The sequence below is a fragment of the Solanum pennellii genome, chromosome 11 (genome assembly GCF_001406875.1).
Source record: "Solanum pennellii chromosome 11, SPENNV200".
Classification (NCBI taxonomy): Eukaryota; Viridiplantae; Streptophyta; class Magnoliopsida; order Solanales; family Solanaceae; genus Solanum; species Solanum pennellii.
In genome coordinates, this window is record NC_028647.1 from 7,809,647 (window position 1) to 7,829,091 (window position 19,445).

General features: G+C 32.6%; 1 protein-coding gene across 1 annotated transcript; it reads right to left on the reverse strand.

The window, feature by feature from the left end:
- Window positions 1-5,814: 5,814 nt before the first annotated feature.
- Window positions 5,815-16,945, reverse strand: LOC107004999 (histone acetyltransferase of the MYST family 1-like). Its single transcript, XM_015203449.2, has 9 exons — window positions 16,611-16,945; window positions 15,316-15,404; window positions 14,791-14,850; window positions 10,355-10,564; window positions 9,169-9,237; window positions 8,885-9,046; window positions 7,282-7,375; window positions 6,470-6,612; window positions 5,815-6,288 (listed from the first exon to the last, which is right to left on the reverse strand). The coding sequence occupies exons 1-9, from the start codon at window positions 16,921-16,923 to the stop codon at window positions 6,085-6,087; spliced, it is 1,344 nt and encodes a 447-aa protein (XP_015058935.1). The 5' UTR covers window positions 16,924-16,945; the 3' UTR covers window positions 5,815-6,084.
- Window positions 16,946-19,445: the final 2,500 nt, after the last annotated feature.

Below are 19,445 nucleotides of genomic sequence, written 5' to 3' on the forward strand. Positions count from 1 at the left end.
ATTAATACTACTATTATTTTATTTTATTTTTATTTTATTGAATTGAATTAAATTAAATTATTTGTTTTGTTTCATTTATGAGTCAAACCTCTTGACACAGGTCTCGAAGTAATTTTTTTTATTTTTTTTACTTTTAAGGGCATATAAAATTTAAATATAGCAAGTGAAAGTAAATGAAGGGAATGATTTATTTTTCTGGTGAAAGTTTATGAAATATTATATAAATATATAATTATTTTATTATATTTTCTAAAAAAGTATTTTAAAAAATTATAAAAATTTCTATACTTTACGCAATATATCAGTCAATATATAACTTTACATGGATATATCCACGATATATCGGTTGGATACATCACTTCACGATGTATCAAGAATTTACTCTACATTGATTTATTAGTCTAAAACATCACATTACGTGATGTGTCTAAAATTGAGATACAATATATCAGGACGTTGAGAGATATATTTAGATTTCACGAAATTTAAGAAATTTTTGTAATTTAAAAAAGAACAGAAATAAGATTTAATTAGATTTTAACATTATTCGAAATTTGTGTAAAACCTACTTCTTGGATTGTAAATTTGTATTCTAAATTTTTCTCCATTTAGTTTTATTTCGATTTTAAAATAAGTGTTTGACTATGTTTATTGAGAAAACAGAAAAGAAAATTATTTTAACTAAAAATTAAAATATATCTGATAATTAAATATATTAGACTTGTTTTGAATTATAAATAATTAAATTTAAAGTGAAAATATTTTTATTATTTTTTAAAAAGAATGAAAATAGTAAAATCAATAAATCATGAATTTACATTCGGACGGCTCCCTTTTATTGGAGTGGGTGGAAAAAATTGTGCAGCTTAAACGTATTTTTGCTTTTTTAATAATTTCACAAAATTGAACGTGTCAATTTCCAATATTAATCTATAAATATTTTAGTTCGACATTTGAAGTTAAGTACTAACAATTCGATTTGACTTATATTCATCGATAATTTAATTAAATATTTATTATAATTTATTTTCTTATTAAAAAATCGGTCCCCTTAATTTTGAGGTACTTTGTATTTTATGGCTGAATAATCACCTTTTTAAAGTGATATTACCCGTATATATANCTTGAAATGAAAATGAAAACCCATATATATATATATATATATATATATATATAATGGGGAAAATACAAGCAAATAGCTTTCTAATACAACAAAATCCTTATAAATAAATAAATAAATAAATATATATATATATATAGATTTTTCTTACGCTACTTAAGAAAGTTTTAAGAAACAAATTTTTATACAGATATATTTTTTTATGAGAAGAAGACTTTTCCTAATAGTCATATTATTTTTCAAAAAAGGTATATTTATTTAATTTAAGATCTCTATATATCACAAAATATCCAACAACTTACTCTACCGAATATCTAACGTTATTTGGTTTTTAAATGACTTGATCATAACATGAACTATTTATAACAACGATAGTAAATTATATTAATGTCAACGATAAATTTAGTATAGTCTCACGAATAAAGTGTAGGATGAGAGGAGAGTTATTGATGTCAAAAACATCTATTTTATTATTGGCAAAATTTGGTACCAAGAATTTCAAATTTTTAATAAATAATTGTTAAACTTGAAGAGTTCTTTTTTGACACTATCTTGAAGACTATATGAAAATGAACATGTTTTCAAGACTTTGTTGAAACATATTTTTTAGAAGTCATATATTGTTGCTAATATAATGTCTCTATTATATTGCAAGTCAAAAAAAAAGTATTTTCCACTCTTATTTCACTTGGAATCTTCTGCATGTCCATTTCATACAAATTAACAAAATACTCCTCCATTTTCTATACGTGTTTATTATTTCCAATATATATTTTTGCATACCAAAGTTAAAAAAAAACATAATATTTTATCTTATCATAATTACTTATTCTTCAAAATATGTCACAAGAACTAAAAGAAATTTCATAAGTGGATCTGAAAAGAACAGAGTGTGTATATTTTATCATTATATTGTGAAGATAGATAGGTTGATTCTGAAAGACACTCTACTCAATTGCACCAAATTCATATCTATAAAAAGAAGAAAACAATAAAGAAAACATAACAACTAAAAAAAGAAGCAGTGAAAAACCAATAAGAAATGAACATAAACAACAAAATAGTGTAATAACATAAACACAATAAACAAATGATGACAAATACCAATAGTTAGGACTAAAAAATATGGATATTACAACGACAAACACCACAAACTTGAATCCTCAAAAGTAACACCATACTTCACTTTCTACTAGAATAAATATGAATATTATTATTAAAAACTTATATTAACTATTATTTCACACAAAATTCATATATTAATAAGTAGGCGTTTGGCCCTGCCATACCATATCACGATATGGTATAGTGAGATGGACTCAGCGTTTGGACATGCATATTCACGCTGATTCATCTCATGATTCCATATCATGAGATATGATTCCATATTCTCCAAAAAGCATGATATGGAATTTTTATGGTAATTCCGTATCATGATTTGAGATATTTTAATACAAAAATTGATCCACAAGTTTATATTTTGTTAAAACAATCCCATATATATATCTACTACCATTGATTTCATATGTAAATAAAATTTATAATCACATTATTATTTTTAAAAATTGATTATTCTCACAGGCATAAATTTATTATTCTCACCAACATATAGTCACTTTAACTCACACCAACCTATTGTTAAAGTGATGAAATATTTATGGTCTATAATCATAAAAATATAGTTGCGGGATGATATTGACCAACAAATGACTCAAAGTAACATTGTTGGTTCGTCATCTCAGACACATGATCGAGAAAGTCAAGTTCAACTTGAGGAAATTGTTCGTACCATGTGGAAGGATTATATTAAAAACTAGTATACTACATTTATGTTAATTCTTTTAATTAAATTAAAGCTAGATGAAACAATTACTTAAGTGGAGAATAAATATCTTTGTAATAATTTATTATGCGATTTTATAGTTTTTTATTTGATAAGATTGAATAAACAATTGGAGCTATTTTAATAATTTTACAACTTATGAGATTATTATGTTTATGAGAAAAATATACAGCACAAAAATTTCATATCTCATGTTCAAATAAAACTTTAATTTCATCTTATAATTTCACATTGCATGATCAAACGGATCCTAAATAAAAATAAATGGAGGAGCGAGACAAACAAAGAATACATGATATAGAATTTATTTTTTAAAAATAAAATTATGTTTGCTTTATTAAACTGTTCCATTGGAAATTGAGTGAATTAAAGTAGGACCATGTTTGCATGCATAGAAGCTACTTATGTTTGTTTTTTTTCCCCTTTATAGAAAATAAAAGCAGAAGCCATTTAACAGAACTTTTATGAGTAAAAGAGAAAAAGTGACCCTTTTTTAATGTGGATAAAGTTAACAAGTAAAAATGATTTTGTCTCCATGAACTTAAAGTACCATTTTTATTAAATTGATACTCCAAGTACACTTTTTGAGTGAGCTAGGTGTTGGCAAAGCAGTACAAATTGAATTTCTTTAGTCAAAAAATTACATTACAAATAAAAATAATTTAAAAAGTTATTTCATATATATATTGTAGAATCTATTGACATAAAAGAATATAATAGTGTGGTTCCAAAGGAGGTTTAAAAATAAGTTTAAATTCACTAATTTGCAGTAAAAATAAAAGAGTGGCTTTGTCAAGCAAGACAAGTTATAGTACAAACAAAATATTTTTACTTGTAAATATAAGGAAAATGTATCATTTTTGCAATAGTACATATTTTTTTCATTTCTTTAAATGTAATAAGTAAAATACAAAGCAAGGAAATTAGATTGTATAAATTACTTTTAAAATAATTAGGACAAAGACAAAAAGAACTTTAGGGAAAAATAGTATTTCAATAATTAATACTCCTTCCGTTCTATATTAGTTGATCATCTTATTAAAAATAGTTATCTGCTTTTACTAAATCAAGAAAATATTAAATAACTTTTTTTATTTATTATTTTATTATAATTTGTTGATGATCAACTAATATGGAACGGAATAGTAATAATAATCAATATACTATTCAGCATGTCAGTATTCCACCAGATTTAGGCCAAATTTGTTGTAGTGTTAATTTGCTTGGAAATATAGGGACAAAATGTAAGTCTAGAACTGCTTTTTTTATATTATATATATCAAGATTGGCGTGCATGTGTGCGTACAGATGATAAAGAAAAGACTTATTTTGAAAGTAAAGAAATAAGTGAAGGAAATCATGTCAAATAATTTTTACTAGGCAGGCCTTCCCATTTTATTGGGCCATTCTTATTACTTATCACAAATTAAAATGTTCATTCTGACATTATAAAATTGAAATGTGAATTGTGAGTTTGTGACATTGTAAAAATAAAAATGTATGTAAAATTACCTAAATATATATTTTATTTTATTATTCTCTTTAAAATTTTCTTATCATTAAAAAAAAGTTCAAAAATTTCCTCTCAAATATATTACTGCTTTCTCACTTATACATTTATATCTCCGTCTCAAATACCCTCTCGCTGACATATCCCTTCCCTCACAAAACCATTCCCTCTCTAATTTATATCCTCACATGTGCATCTGAATGTCCTACCCCCTTTGAAATGTCTGCTAATGTGTCGAAAAATCTAGTGATATATCCGAATTTCGTAAACTTTAAGGGATTCTTGTAATTTAAAAAATAGTAAAAAAATAATGAAATTAACTCTTTACACAGTATGATTTATATAAATTATACATAATTGTATTATATGATTTTTCTTTGATTGTGACACTCATGTAATAACCTTCCAGGTGTTTAATAAGTATTTGGACATATATTTGTTTGAAACTTAAAACATTGTATTTTAGATATGCAGTTCACATATTCTGCAAGTGGAGAAAGATTTCTCACTTGAAAGATTCACCTTTAAGAACAATTCAAACAAGGATTAAAAATTATGGACAAACACAGCCTTACGTTAGATCTCCTCTGTTCAAAGAAATTACTCCAATAATTAGCTTTAAGATTTACAAATGGTGGGGCTACATTCCTGGATCCAACAGCTGGATCGACAAGTCATCTCCTAGCCTTCTTTTTCTTGTTTTGTTAGACTCTTTCACTCCGATATTTCATGCCCTAAAGTAAAGGGTGATAGAGAGGGCAAAAGAAAGAAAATTGTTTGCCCGAAGGAAGAAGGAAGAGAGTCTTTTCTTTGCTGACCTTTTCATCGAGAGATGTAGCCGTTACCTCAATACCTTCTTGCCCATCTTACTCTTTGTCAAAGAAAGGTGTCAACAGTGCTATCATTAACATCTGGGGAATTAAGAGATAAGCTTGAATAAAAATGGCCAGAAAATCAATGCAAGAAGTTGCTGCAGAACCATATAACAGCAATAGTGGACGCCCCCGTTTTACTGAACTTTTCATAGCTGTTAGAAAAGAAGCTCAATGCCACAGGAGCAATGTTAAAGGACAGCAAACCAAAATGACCCAAAACACGCTACGAATGATTGCAGTAAACCCAAAATCAGGGGCATTAAGTAACTTGATGGATTGAAACCGCTTATTACCCCCTAAAGACTTTTCACACAAGCAGACTGGCTACCTCATCATTTGCAAATACAATATCACCACGATGATTGTGGAGTCTCTAAAAGATAATAACTTTATTCTGTGAACCACAGGACAACACAAATAAATGGCCAGTGAGAATAAATGAAGGCCTCAAATCGCCTGCCCAATCAAAATGAAAAGCAACAAGCAGAACTGAAAGAGATTGCCTCTACAAGAACATGTCATTGCACGCTAGCCCTTCTATGGGGTTTCAAAGTTCATAATCTGTATTCTGATTTGAACAGAACTACTATCGTCATAGTTGTACATGCCTTTATAAAGTAAGATCAGATTCTCTAAATCTAACATCTTGGATCTACACCTACTGCTAAAGATCAGTGGGCATCCCAAGCAGCTAATTTTCTTTATATACAAAGAACATCAAATAATACATACATACTCAGTTTTGCTCCTTGTACGGAGTCCATATCAATTTGCTGACATCAACTTCCAGGCCACCCCGCCCAGCAGCTTTGAGATGACGATCTAAGACTTTCGGGTCTGCGCAGATGACATGCTGCCCCTTTCGATATTGGATCAACTCTAAACCCTGAAGGGTGGACAAAATATCTTCTGCCTTGATGGCTGTCATGTCACTTAGTTCCTACCAGAAGCAAAACAGAAAATTCAAGTCCATTATAGATTCATATCCATCATTAGGTGACAGACCAAGACAGGTTTAAATGTAACCAACCTTCTAGCCCTAATTAAAACACAAATGGAAGTCCAAAAAAAGACAAACATATATGAATAACAGAAGACAGAACAAAATTTTATACACAAACCTTGATAGATATATTGCCCTTGTGCTTTTTCAATATATCCAGAAGCACACGCGTCCAGTAACCCCTATAGCTCAACATTCCCAAGTCGGAAAGTGGCCTTTCTGGAGTGCCCACTTTACCTTCTTTCTTTGAAAGTTCATATGCTGCAACAGGTTTGTATTAAATAGCTCATTTATTTGGAGTAAAGACACAAGGGTAAAAGTAATGATACGTCACTTCATCTTGTATCACAACAATCCGAATAAAAAGAAGTTTCTGAAGATGATAATTGCAAGTTCAGTTAATAATTTGTGCATCACATATAGTCCCTGGCTCTCATAACACACAATACACCATATCCTATTTAATAGATAAGTCAACAGGAGAAAATTATGATATATCTCCTCTAATCAAAAGCATGAAGAAATTAACAATTGAAATAGACAGTCCAGAAAATCACCACCTTCTGTACAACACTTTTTGCTTGAAAGAGCAAAACAAGAAATAAAGGTCAATTACAAAATTTTGTTTTTAAGCTTTGAGATACTCCAAAAGAAAGGCTAGTGCAGAGGGTATACAATGTATGCGTATATAACTTTCAAAAAATGTGTATAGAGACACAAATATGCCTCATTTTTATCTGATTGATAAATCCGTAATGGAAGGGGGTTCCCTAAAGGATGCAACTCATACAAGTGAATGTTTCTCTAACCTCATTTTGAAAATTATTAACATAACTTGCACTTGCTGAAACAGGTGAAAACGTGTTATGAGCTTCATGAGCTTTTGATAGTCATTATTATTTTGATAAAGTGTGAAGTTCATGAGCTTACAGAATGCAATTAGGAATTTCCCATATCCTTTCCTCTGATAAGGTGGAAGCGTCAAAATGCAGGCTAAGTTATAGGACTCTTCTGAATGCTTTTCCTGCACAGAATAAAGAAAGTAATCATTAACATAGCGCTGTGGGGAAACCAATACCATATGAGGTTCCTGGGTTAAATATCAAACTAATTTCTGCTCCACGCAGCAAAGTTTTCTCCCCTTGAAAATAAGGATAAAATAACGACGAAAAACTGACTGAGCATACAAGACCACTGCCATAGGATGTCTAAATTTTGGCTAGAAGACGGGTCTTTCAGCAAATGTATATCTCACTTACTAAAGCTTAGTGTGTTAGGTAGTTTTTGGAAAAATAAATATAAAATAATAAAAATTGATAGATAATCTTTTGTGTTTGGGGAGTTGTTTCCAACAGGCACTGAAGAACCTCCATTGGGTGAAGGATATGGAAGGAAACTTCAATCAGAACATGAAAAGTCACATTTGGACTGGATTTTAGGTAGCCAAAACATTCGAAAAATGACATAATAAGCTTCAAAACCCAGCCAGACATGAAACCAAAGTTGGCGTACACCAATAAACATTCCAAATTCAAAGCTTGTACTGTGATTTAGTTTGATTCAACCTCTATATGTCCTAGAGTTCTTGAATATTTATCCATCTATGAATTCTCTCTTTTCAATCCGATAACACTATTTCGCACAGCAGCTTCTTTTTTTTTGATAAGTGTGGGGTACTGACCAGCTTGCACACACCTCGAGTAATTCCTCGGATACCTGCCACCTCCCACCAACATTAGGTACCAAATAACTCTCCCAACAACAACATCAGGTCCCTGGTAACACTATCCACCAATGCTAGGACAGATAGGAAGGAACTTTTGCACTGCAACTTAAAAGCAATACCTTCTTCAGGACAAAAGCAATACAAGCCAACTACTATTTATGCTCTCCTTTTTAACTATTTTGGATGGTCCTAGAAATTAAGAAATAGATAAAATATCAAGAAATATGACAATGTCCTTTTTAACCAATAAAAATATCTTATTTCATGGGCCATTTACAGCAAATCTGAAGTTAAAGTTGGAAATGAGGTCAAAGATTGAACACACTTCAATAGTATATTTTGCTTCACCTATACATCAAAATGCAACTTCTCTGAACGTTCAAATATAAAATTGACTGAATAGGTAACATTGGTCATTAAATGCTCAGGCAAGAAGCTCACATGTGCTTCTCAAATGCTGTCAGATCACAAGTTAGAAACTTGCCCTTGCTACTATCCTAGTAAGAAACTTAGCCTCAGTATGAAATGGCAACAAGTGCTGACAAGTCGAAGCAACTTTTTTATTTTTTTTTTAATGAAGAAGTCTAGTAGTTTTCCATAGTTGCACAATGATGTGAGAAGTGTAGTTCAACAACAGCGGATTAATCTCCCCAAGTTGAAGACAACTGAAGGTAAAACTACTCTCACTGCTACATACATGATGACTATGCAGTTCATCGTCCCTGACTATGCAACATAGTAGAAAACGAAAGAAACCTGTAATCCTCTTAACAAAAATACCTATACAACCTTGCAGCTAAAATTTACCTTTGAAAAGTAACCAACCATATGACAACCTCGGTCGTCACATTCACAAAGCACGTAAAAGAGGAACAGGTCAACATCATAATACAGAGTCTTGTGATCAAGAAACAATTTGGCCAAGTAGCATAGATTTTGTCCATAAACCTTGTTCTTTTTTCCATCAACCTGAAGCAAATGTGCAACAAACATTATAAAACACCTATAAAAACATATTCATGAAGTTCTCCTATAAATGTGTGAAGGACAAATTAAAGAAACAAAACCAGTACTAGAATCAAGGAACTCACCTCAAACATTGACAATGTACCACTTCTGTAGATCTCATCACCTGGGGGATGTTTAAGATCGCATTTTCTCTACATAAAAGAAAAAAGAGTATGAATGTATCAGAAGGTGAAAGACATTGTCCCAAAACTGAGTCTACTTCTCTTAAAGGGAAACCTTTTTCCTATGTTCTTCAATATTCTTCCAACAACTTCATTCTCAAAAAGGTGCATGAGTATCTTCTTTTACTCTACGAAACGTTTAATGAATTTCAAAAAACTAGCTTTGACTTCATGTTTGACCCATACCGCTCAAAAAGAATAAAACCATTTATTTCTTCCTTTTTCTAGATAGGTAACAGACTAAGAGCAAAACCCAAATCTTACTCTTAACTTAATAATCATTGTCAAAATAAATGGGACAGGTAAACTACGACAGAGAGTAAAATAGAGAATAGCACTTCCAGGAAAGACTTGTGTGCTTAAATAGGTGTAAGGCCCCCCAAAAATACAGAAGGATACTGTACAAAACCACAATAGCATGCTTCAGGTGAAAAGGATAAATTATACCAAAAGGAAAAACAGAAGTTCCCACCTTTACTACATGGAACATCGTGTAGCATAATGGGGTAGCGGAAGTAGATTCTTTTGATCGGAATTTTACAAAACAAAGGTTAACAAGTGGGGGAATTGTTTAAAAACTGGCCTCAACCATTGCAGTGTTTAACTCTGATGGAGACAAGATGTAACCAATCATGAAAATGTTATTGTACAGCTGATACAATGGACTAGTTACCAGGACAAGTGATGAGATGGGGATATGATGGTTACAACCTTGAATGTCTACAGAACCAAGAAAACACTACCAAGGGACACTATAGTACTTCTTTTGATCCAGTTGTATAGTGGTAGGTTAGCAACCCAAGATGAGAATCAAACAAATACGAGGAATCTCCCCAAAGAAAGTAAGGATATGTGCCACTAACTTGAGGAAATTAAATGAGATGACATTCTAGATCATCCAAAAGATCTTAGCATCTTAAGCAGTAAGCACACAAGTTACTACATTGCTCACATACTGAAACCCCCCAATTAAAAATATAGTGTGGTATACACACCAGCTTTACAATATGTGATCTTAACGTGCACCTAAGTTCTCCCTCTTCCTACAACAAGAAGAAAGGCAAGAAAAATCAGGGAAATAGCTCACCATGTGCCTCTGAAGCTGTTCTTTGCGCTTCATAAAATTGAGACAAAACTCACAAAAGAACAGTTTCGAACAGTCATTGTATTCTGGAGGAAATGGGGAGAAGTACCACGTTTCAATCTCATATCTTCCAAGTTCTATTGTAGCAATGTTCTTAACTTTTGTGAATTCTTCATGCTCTCGCAAACTAGCAGCATCAAGCTCCTCATGGCCCTGCAAATGAAACAAAACATATTTTGCAAAATCCATAGATCACCCCAAACAAAGAGAAAAATATTTTGACGTCCAATAATAGAGAAGAAAAATTAAAACAAACTAGAAAATCTATAGGAGGTATTAAGTAGCAAATATAAAAAAGAGATGGCTAAAAAGGCCAAGCGATGTTTCCTGCTGTTAGGAGATCACTAAACTACTACGTCAATTCCATCAAAAGGTACAGTAGGCTGACACTACCTTTTCCACTTATTTACAGGTCACATTTCTTTTTCCGAACTATGTTAAACACGTGTACAAAATACTACGGCAATAAAGAACATGAAAAAATCAATAGTAACTCCAATAAAGCAAAGGAAAGAGACAAGTAGCCAAGGTGGTGTTTCATCAGTTCTTCCTCTGAAATCAATTTCTCTAAGATTAACAATGGCTTAGCTCATATTAAGCAAAGAGAACTCAGTCAAAAGTAGTCAAAAACAAAGAGCGCGGAAAAGTGCCAAAAGTTTGTTGGAATTTAAGCATAAAAAGAAAAAGTATGGGCTTGTGCAAGAAAAGTGCTAATGGAGAAAGATTGAAAAATAAATCGCAGTGCAAGATAATATACCTACAAACAATAATTATTAAGACGACAGAATATATAGTTCAAAAACAATTACAAATTTCTGGTTAGGATTAAGAGATGAAGCTTTAATATTTATTTTGAGCAGTGTTGTGAAAAGCGCGCTTAAAGCGCGCTTCAAAGCGAGGCGACCCTTGTGCGCTTTTTTATCTTGAGGCGAGGCGATCTCAAAAAAGCTCTCGCTTCAGATGAAAAAGCGAGAAGCGACCCTAAGGCAAAAGCGCAATAAAGCGCGCTTTTTATAAAAAAAAGCGCCAATTAGGTTTTTTTTTTTAAATTAGTTTTTTTTAAAAAAAAAATAATCTGAAATATAACCTTCTCTCTCCTCACGACTCTTCTTTCACGACTCTTTCCCTTCTTTCTCTCCTCGCGACTCTTCTTTCACAATACTTCTTTCCCTTCTTTCTCTCCTGACGATCTCGACTGAGGCTGCCTCTCTCTTCAACCTCGACCGCGACTGCAGGTAACTTTTTGTTCATCTCTTTTAGCTAATGTTTATTAGTTCATCTCTATGAGTTTCTTTTCTCCTGAAATATACAATCTTCGCATGTGCTTCATCTCTTCATCTCTCTGAGTTTCGACTGCTCTAGTTTTTTCTTCTTCTTCTCTTCTTTTCTTCATCTCTGCTGCCTGCTCTGTTTCTAATTACTGACTGCTGCCTCCTCTGTTTTTTTTTTCAATTCTTTTGCTTTTTTTATTTTTTATTTTGTGATCAGTCTAGCAGCCTTGTTGAAGAATAGGAGTTCCAATCTTTGTGATTTAATTATGTTTTTGATTTTGCTTTATATGTTATGACTTATGAGTATTTTTGCCTATGTAATTTCTTTCAATCTAAGACTATATTACCTCTATTTAGTTATTTAATATTTTTTAATTTTTATACTAAATGTCGCTTTTTTTTAAAAAAAGCGCGCGCTTCGCTTCACGCTGCTCGCTTCTGTGAAGCAAGCCCTCGTCGCTTTTTTCCGCTTCTCGCTTCCCAAAACCCTGGAAAATGAGGGGGAAAATTCCAAAATATGTCTTTGGAAATGGCAGCTACTTTTCTTGTGAAGTTTTTGTAATCCCTAATCACTAGAAATTTTTGTGACAATTTTTCTTAGCAATTAGTGTATCTTTATCAACTATATTTGCTATCTAATTGCTCTTAATGACAGAGGTGATGGGTGAAGAGGTGCATGCCTTGACACTGTATAGTTTAGCAACTAACGCAGATGTTACAGTTCTTTGTTATGGATTATGGAGCACTGCAAGATGAAATCAGATGTTATCTATTGTGTTGGTTCATTAAGAAAAAATCAGCGAATCTCGAGTTAAAGTTCTCAAAAGCTAGAGCAATTTTCTGCTTAGATTTCATGGGATAAACTTAGAGTTTAAATACAACACTTGTAAGATACTACCCCTAGAAACTAGGACATGAATACCTAACATTGTTGGAATAAGAAATTGCAAAGTACTTACTACATAGAAATAATTACTAATAGAATGAAAAACTGCAAATAACTACTACAAAGAAATAACTAATCCAAATAACTATTACGGTAAAATCATTGGGAGACCAAAGGGTGATAACATTAGTCCCCTCCTTCAAATCACGCTTGTCCTCAAGCGCTAAGTGTGGAAAGTAATAGTACTTCCTACTTTTTCAGCAAATTCTTCCTCGTCGTCTATAGAGTCAATCTAGAATAATTTATTGCATTGATGGCCTCAAGTAAATGGTTTAACACAATTGAAACAAATTCCCTAAAATCGTCTCTCCTCCATTTCAGATCTAGTGAGTTTCTTCACGGATCGGTCATGTTGTTGAGATGAGAAATGAGTTGTCTTTGGCCTGCAAGCATCTAACAATTGTGAACAAATGAGTTATTCCTTGCGTTCATAAAGTCGGGATAAACTAATCGGCAAAACCAAATCTGGATAATTATGCCCTCAACCTCAATTGTTATATAATCAGTAAGACAACTGATATGAAGTTCAATTATTTGTGATAGTGTGTGTACCAACCCGTGAAATTAATTGCTCAAACTTCTCCGAGTTATCTTCCAAGACCCAATCTGGCATAACTAAGTCAATTCTCCCAATTTTTTACTTTTGATTGGTGGCCCAAAACAAAGGTTACAATGACGTTTGAATTCATCCCACGACGGTTAAGGCATAGCTAATGCTAGTTGAAGAAACCAAAGTTCTGCATTGCCCTCCAAGTGAAAAGAAGCAAGTCCAACAATCTCTCCTTCTAGAGTTTGTCGGTGTTAAATGAAAAGGAAGCAACTCTAACATTTTCTTCTTCTAGAGTTTGTTGGTGTCGAAAGAAGTGTTCACAATTCAACCATCCCAAAGGGCTATGTTGCACGGACTCTTCAAAAATATTGACAAGTGTGTGCCGGATACTCCAGAAATAGTGCATGTTTGGAGGATATGGCACGGGTGCGGCAACATTTTCGGAGAGTCCAATCAAGTTTGAGCAACATAGCCAAAAGGGTTCTTTTGGCCATTAAATTGTGGGAAATCCGACTTTGTATTTCAAGGAACAACAAAACTAACTCCTGCTTTTGATCCAGACCCTCTTGCCAGTCTAGTTCTACCCTTCCAAACATGCTTCCAGCTGGTAAGTTTAATTGAATCAAAATCGACCTTCGAATTTGCTAATCCTTTATGAGTGCATCAAAGCGAAGCAACCTGTCTGGCTAAATTGGTTGCACATTTTTCTTAGAAAAAAATTTACCAATTGTGCTAGTTGATGTTAAATTTGGTCCCCAATAGCTCCCGACTTTGGTACCACATTGATACGATCCCTGTTATGAATTTAGTTATGGGACGCCAAAAGATGAAACCAAATGTTTTCTCCTTACAACCTATGGTATTGGTTTGTTAAGAGAGACCTGCCATCTTTTGGGTTAAAAGTACTCAAAAACTATTTTGTGCTTAGATTACATAGGATAAACATAAAAGTTGAAATAAAATACTTAAAAGATAACTACCCCTAGCAACTAAGACATGACCCCCTAACATTACTGGAATGAGAAACTGCAAACTACTACTCAAATGAGAAACTACAATCAGCTACTACAAAGAATAACTACTACAAATAACTACTATTGTAAACCATTGGGAGACTAAGGAGCGATAACACCATATGAAGCACACAACCTATGCTTCACCTAGCTTTGGGGCTCAAGCGAATCTTTAACAATATTAAATCAGTCACAAAATCACCCAAAAGGATAGGGAGGAAACCACAACATTCTAATGATTTAAGAAATTCAAATATTTACTAAAGCGACTATCATGGCAAAAGAACTCCATTACTATCTATTTTCAGTGTCTTGGTTTAAAAAATGTATACCACTGCACCTAACGTAAAATCACAAATGTTTCTCCAATCAAACCTTTCAAGAAAATCTAGTATATCATAAAATAGTTTTATTATAAGCAACAAGAACTTGTAAATCAATTACAGGAATTTGACCAGAAAAGGAAGGAATATGGCAATAAAAGATTGTAAACAATGAAAGCATCAAAGAGAAAAATAACATCCACGGTTAGGAATTAGGATATGGTTAACAGTATAACCCTCCAAAGTCCAAAATGATATAAAGAATACAAAACATACCTCGACATGAGTCTCGTCAATTTTCCGTTTCTGGTGGCGAGTCATTTTTAAACTTGTCACCTGAAAACTTCAGTTGTGAGACCTTGAAGCATCAGACAGAACGACTGAATAGTTTTTTAAAAAAAAATGAAGGGAAAAGTAATTATAAAGGTAGCAATGAAAAACAAATGCATAAACACAACAATGAAAAGCAAATACAGCACGTGTTATAGGTGGAATTTGAATCTCCTATCTACATGTTGTACTCTTAGACCTCACCCACTTAGACATCCACTTGGGACACAAAAGAACATATTTAAAAAGCATGAAATAAGCATGCCTATGATCTAAGCAACTAAGCATGGCTATTGGGCACGTAGCATGCAGCGGAGTGATGTAGCTCTCAACCTATTCCTAAATTTCCAAACCCAAAAGGAGACGGATATAAATTTCCTTTCAGATCTGCACCCTATAGCAGAGGTGTGACAAATCTCATATCAGCCTAAATAAAGAAAATTACAAGCAAATAACTTAACCAAGTATTACCTTGTCCTCGACCTTCTCATCCACAACGGTCTCTACTGAATTAAGATCAAGTTGTTCAAGTTTAACCCACTCATCAAGTCTCCGGTTGACTGTCCAACGTAAGAAAACAATTTAAGGCTTAAAAGATGCAAATCTTATTGCATTGAAAAATCAGCAAATAGCAAAATACCCTTAGTCAGACATTCTTTGTTGTTAGTACAGGCCACAGAATTAAAACTGTGCCCAAACAAAATAGTTCAGGCTTGCTAATATGGAGAAAGGAAGTCCAGGAAGTTAACTCACAAGGTTTTTGTGCTTTTGTTAAGCAAGAAAACATAGAAAGGCTTTGTCCAAAATAAGTACAAGAGGAAGTGCAAAAGTTCGGGAGGAATGCGGTGTCTTTTCACTATAAGCTTTTCTTCCCTTTCAAATGAATTCATACAAGAACATGAAATTCCTTTTTCCTCAATCTATTACAGTTTTATCAAGAAATACATGTTTTAGCAACTCTGTTGACATCTAAAAGATGCTTGAAGGCTCAACCAATAGCATATCATAAAAACCAAAAAAACATTAATCACTATAACAATTTAGTTCAGAGAAAAAAGAATATATACATACCTTAGCTGCTCAAAATTAATACAGAGTAGCTATAGAATTACTCACATTATGACTAATAAAGAGTTCCTACAGTTAATCAGACATTTAATAAGAATGTCTAGTATATAAAGTTTCAACTAATTGTGGTACTAATTTGAAACAAACAAATGAGAACACTCTTTCAGTCCTAAAATTAACAATGGCTTAGTTTAAGAGTCAAACCATTTAAAACATATAGGCCATTTTAGAAATTGACTCGTCCATATTCCATCCTTATACTTGCATGATGAAAAATTGTTTCTTATTACACTTTTGGTGTTCCGTTTAAAATTGAGGGCAGCGGAAGGGAAAACGGGGAGGTGATTACAAGCTGGGAAATCGAACTCTCACCAACACCACAAAAGTTCAAGTAGCTAAAGTAGCTAACCAATTGAGTTATAAGGATTTTTTCATAATAAGAAATTGTACTAACAACCACAACCTAAAAATTCAATTTTTTAAAAAAAGTGAAAATTTCAGTGTCAAATGAACTACTGTTGGCTGTAAATGCATAAATCAAAATTATTAACAAAAACTCCAAACCCTAGCTGCTCCAAATCAACTCAAATGAACACTTTCCCTAACATAACGCTGTAATTAAACAACTCCAAACCCTAGCCACTCCAAATTGAAGAAAGTAAGACAATGAAAAACCCAGCTTGATAAATATCACTCACATTCAGTGTAATGAACATAGTATTCGTAGTCATTAACACCGCCGCATGGAAATTTCCGGCGTTCAATGACCTTAACAGGATGATACTTGCCGTCTCTCCAGCGGCACATTACTCGAGTACCCACCTCGAGGGGTAGGACACCACTACCTCTCCTCTTCCTCAAGGATTCGTTCTCTGCCGAAGCTCCGGTGGAGTCCACGGCCGGCGTCTGGACGGAATCTTCACCAGCGTGCAGCCCATTGGTGGTGCCATTAGGGGTTGGGATTGGGTCCGACCCGCTTTCTGCCCTCGTTGACGTGTCTATCGATCCCATCCCTTATTTTGCTTCCTTTGAAACCAATTTTCCCACAAAATGTTCTTTATATAAGGTCCGTATATTGTGCACGTGAGCAGCACGTAACATTAGAAATTTTGAGCCAAAAAAATATATGTTTAGAATAATCTTAAACGGTATGCATAAATGTCAAATGGACATGATAGGAGTGTGCATCTGTCGATTCGATTCATTTTTATGCATTATCGATTTGATTTTCAATTTTTAAATATGATAATTCAATAATAAATCAATAAGATACTTTTTATCGGTTCTCGGTTTATCGATTTCTGGTCGTTATGTGTTCGATTTTCGATTTATCCAACAAAAGAATTCGTAAAATATTATATGACTTCTCACTTCTCTAAATGCTTTGATATAGTGAAACAATAAAGAAAATGAGAAATTACTTTGATAAGAGAAAATATAGTTAAAAATCTATAATTACATGTCATGACCGACAAAACATAAAATGAAATTTCTTATGTTAATCTAATTAGAGACCTCTACAAACTTTCATAAGCTAAAATCTACAATTATAAACTCAAACTAAAATCAAATAGTCTAACAAAACAAACTAAAATCAAATAGGTACAATTGCGCACATAGTGTAAAGTGGATTGGATACTAATAATTTGATATAGTTATAATGTCTATATTAAATTATTTATATCTAATATAGTAAGGGTAAAATTGTGAATTGATATTGTCTTATTGAGTTATCGGTTTACCCAATAACCCAATAGTAAAAATCGATATCGAACCAATAACCCAATAACTTTTTTATAAACACATTAAGTAGGCGTTTGGCCACGATATGGTATCGTGAGATGGAATCAGCGTTTGGACATGCGATTTCACGTTGATTCTATCTCATGATTTCATATCATGAGATGTGATTCAATATTCTCTAAAAAGCATGATATGGAATTACATGGTGATTCCATATCGCGATTTGAGATATTTTAATACAAAATCAATTCACGAGTTTATATGTTGTTAAAACAACCTAACATTTATATCTACTAACTATTTATTGCATATGTAAATAAAATTTATAATCATATCATTACTTTTTAAAATTTATTATTATCACCGACATAAAATTTATTATCCTCATTAACATATAGTCAATTTAACTCACACCAACCAATTGTTAAAGTGATGAAATATTTATGGTCTATAAACATGAAGATATAGTTGCGGATGATATTGACCAACAAATGGCTCAAAGTAACAATGTTGGTTCGTCTTCTCAGTCACATGTTCAAGAAATGCAAGTTCAACTTGAGGAAATTGTTCATACTGTGTGGGAAGATTATATTAAAAACTACTACATTACAATTTATGTTTAAGTTTTTTTATTAAATTAAAGCTAGATGAAACAATTACTTAAGTGGAAAACAAATATCTCTGTAATAACTTATTATGCGATTTTGTAAGTTTTTATTTGATAAGATTGAATATACAATTGAGGCTATTTTAATAATTCTACAACTTATGGAATTTTTATGTTTATAAGAAAATATACAACATAAAATTTCCAAATCACATGTCCAAACAAAACTTCAATTTCAATTTATGATTCCATATTGATACCATATGACATGACCAAACGGACCTTTATCGGCCAAACGGGTCTAATGACAATAACTCAACAATATTTTTTTCGATTTGATTTATTGGTCTGTTCGATTTTTGCACACCCCTAGGCAAGGTTGAATTGAAATTGAGTATATTAAAATAGATTCAAATAGAAATCGGGTTTAGTCTTGACACACGTAAGTTAACTTTAGGCTCGAATGAGTTGGGCTAAAAATGATTGGATCTTGATGTCACGACCCAAAACGAGCCGCGAGTGGCACCCACACTTATCCTACTATGTGAGCGAACCAACCAATCTAAACCCCAACATTTCAACCATAATAAACAAAATATAATGCGGAAGACTTAAAACTCATTAATATAACCAATAAATAACTTCTAAAATTTAATACTTATTATTCCCAAAATCTGGAAGTCATCACCTCAAGAACATCTATCCTCAAATTACTAAATCTAAGAATATCTAGGAAGCTAAAATAAATAAACAGCTAGTCCATGCCGGAACTTTAAGGCATCAAGACATGAAGTCCAAGCTAGAAGCAATAGCTCACCCTGAGATCTGACCTGATGAAGACTGGCTAGAGTTGCGGTTGAGTTGAAGACGATGGCACGTTTGCTGCATTCCACAATTAACAAAGAAAAACAAATACAAGTAGGGGTCAGTACAAGGCACAAGTACTGAGTAGATATCATCGGCCAACTCAAAATAGAAAGCAATATATTTCAGATAATAACATAAAATCAACTAATATTCTTAACAGGTGACAACAACATTTACCATAACCCTTGGCCACAACACCAAGCACATCTATGAGGACTCAAGCCTCCACACCATACTCATTTGGGAAACAGGTTCTTTAGATTGAGTATATTAACATATTTCAAGATTCATTCTCTTTACTATCCTGGTGTCGGAA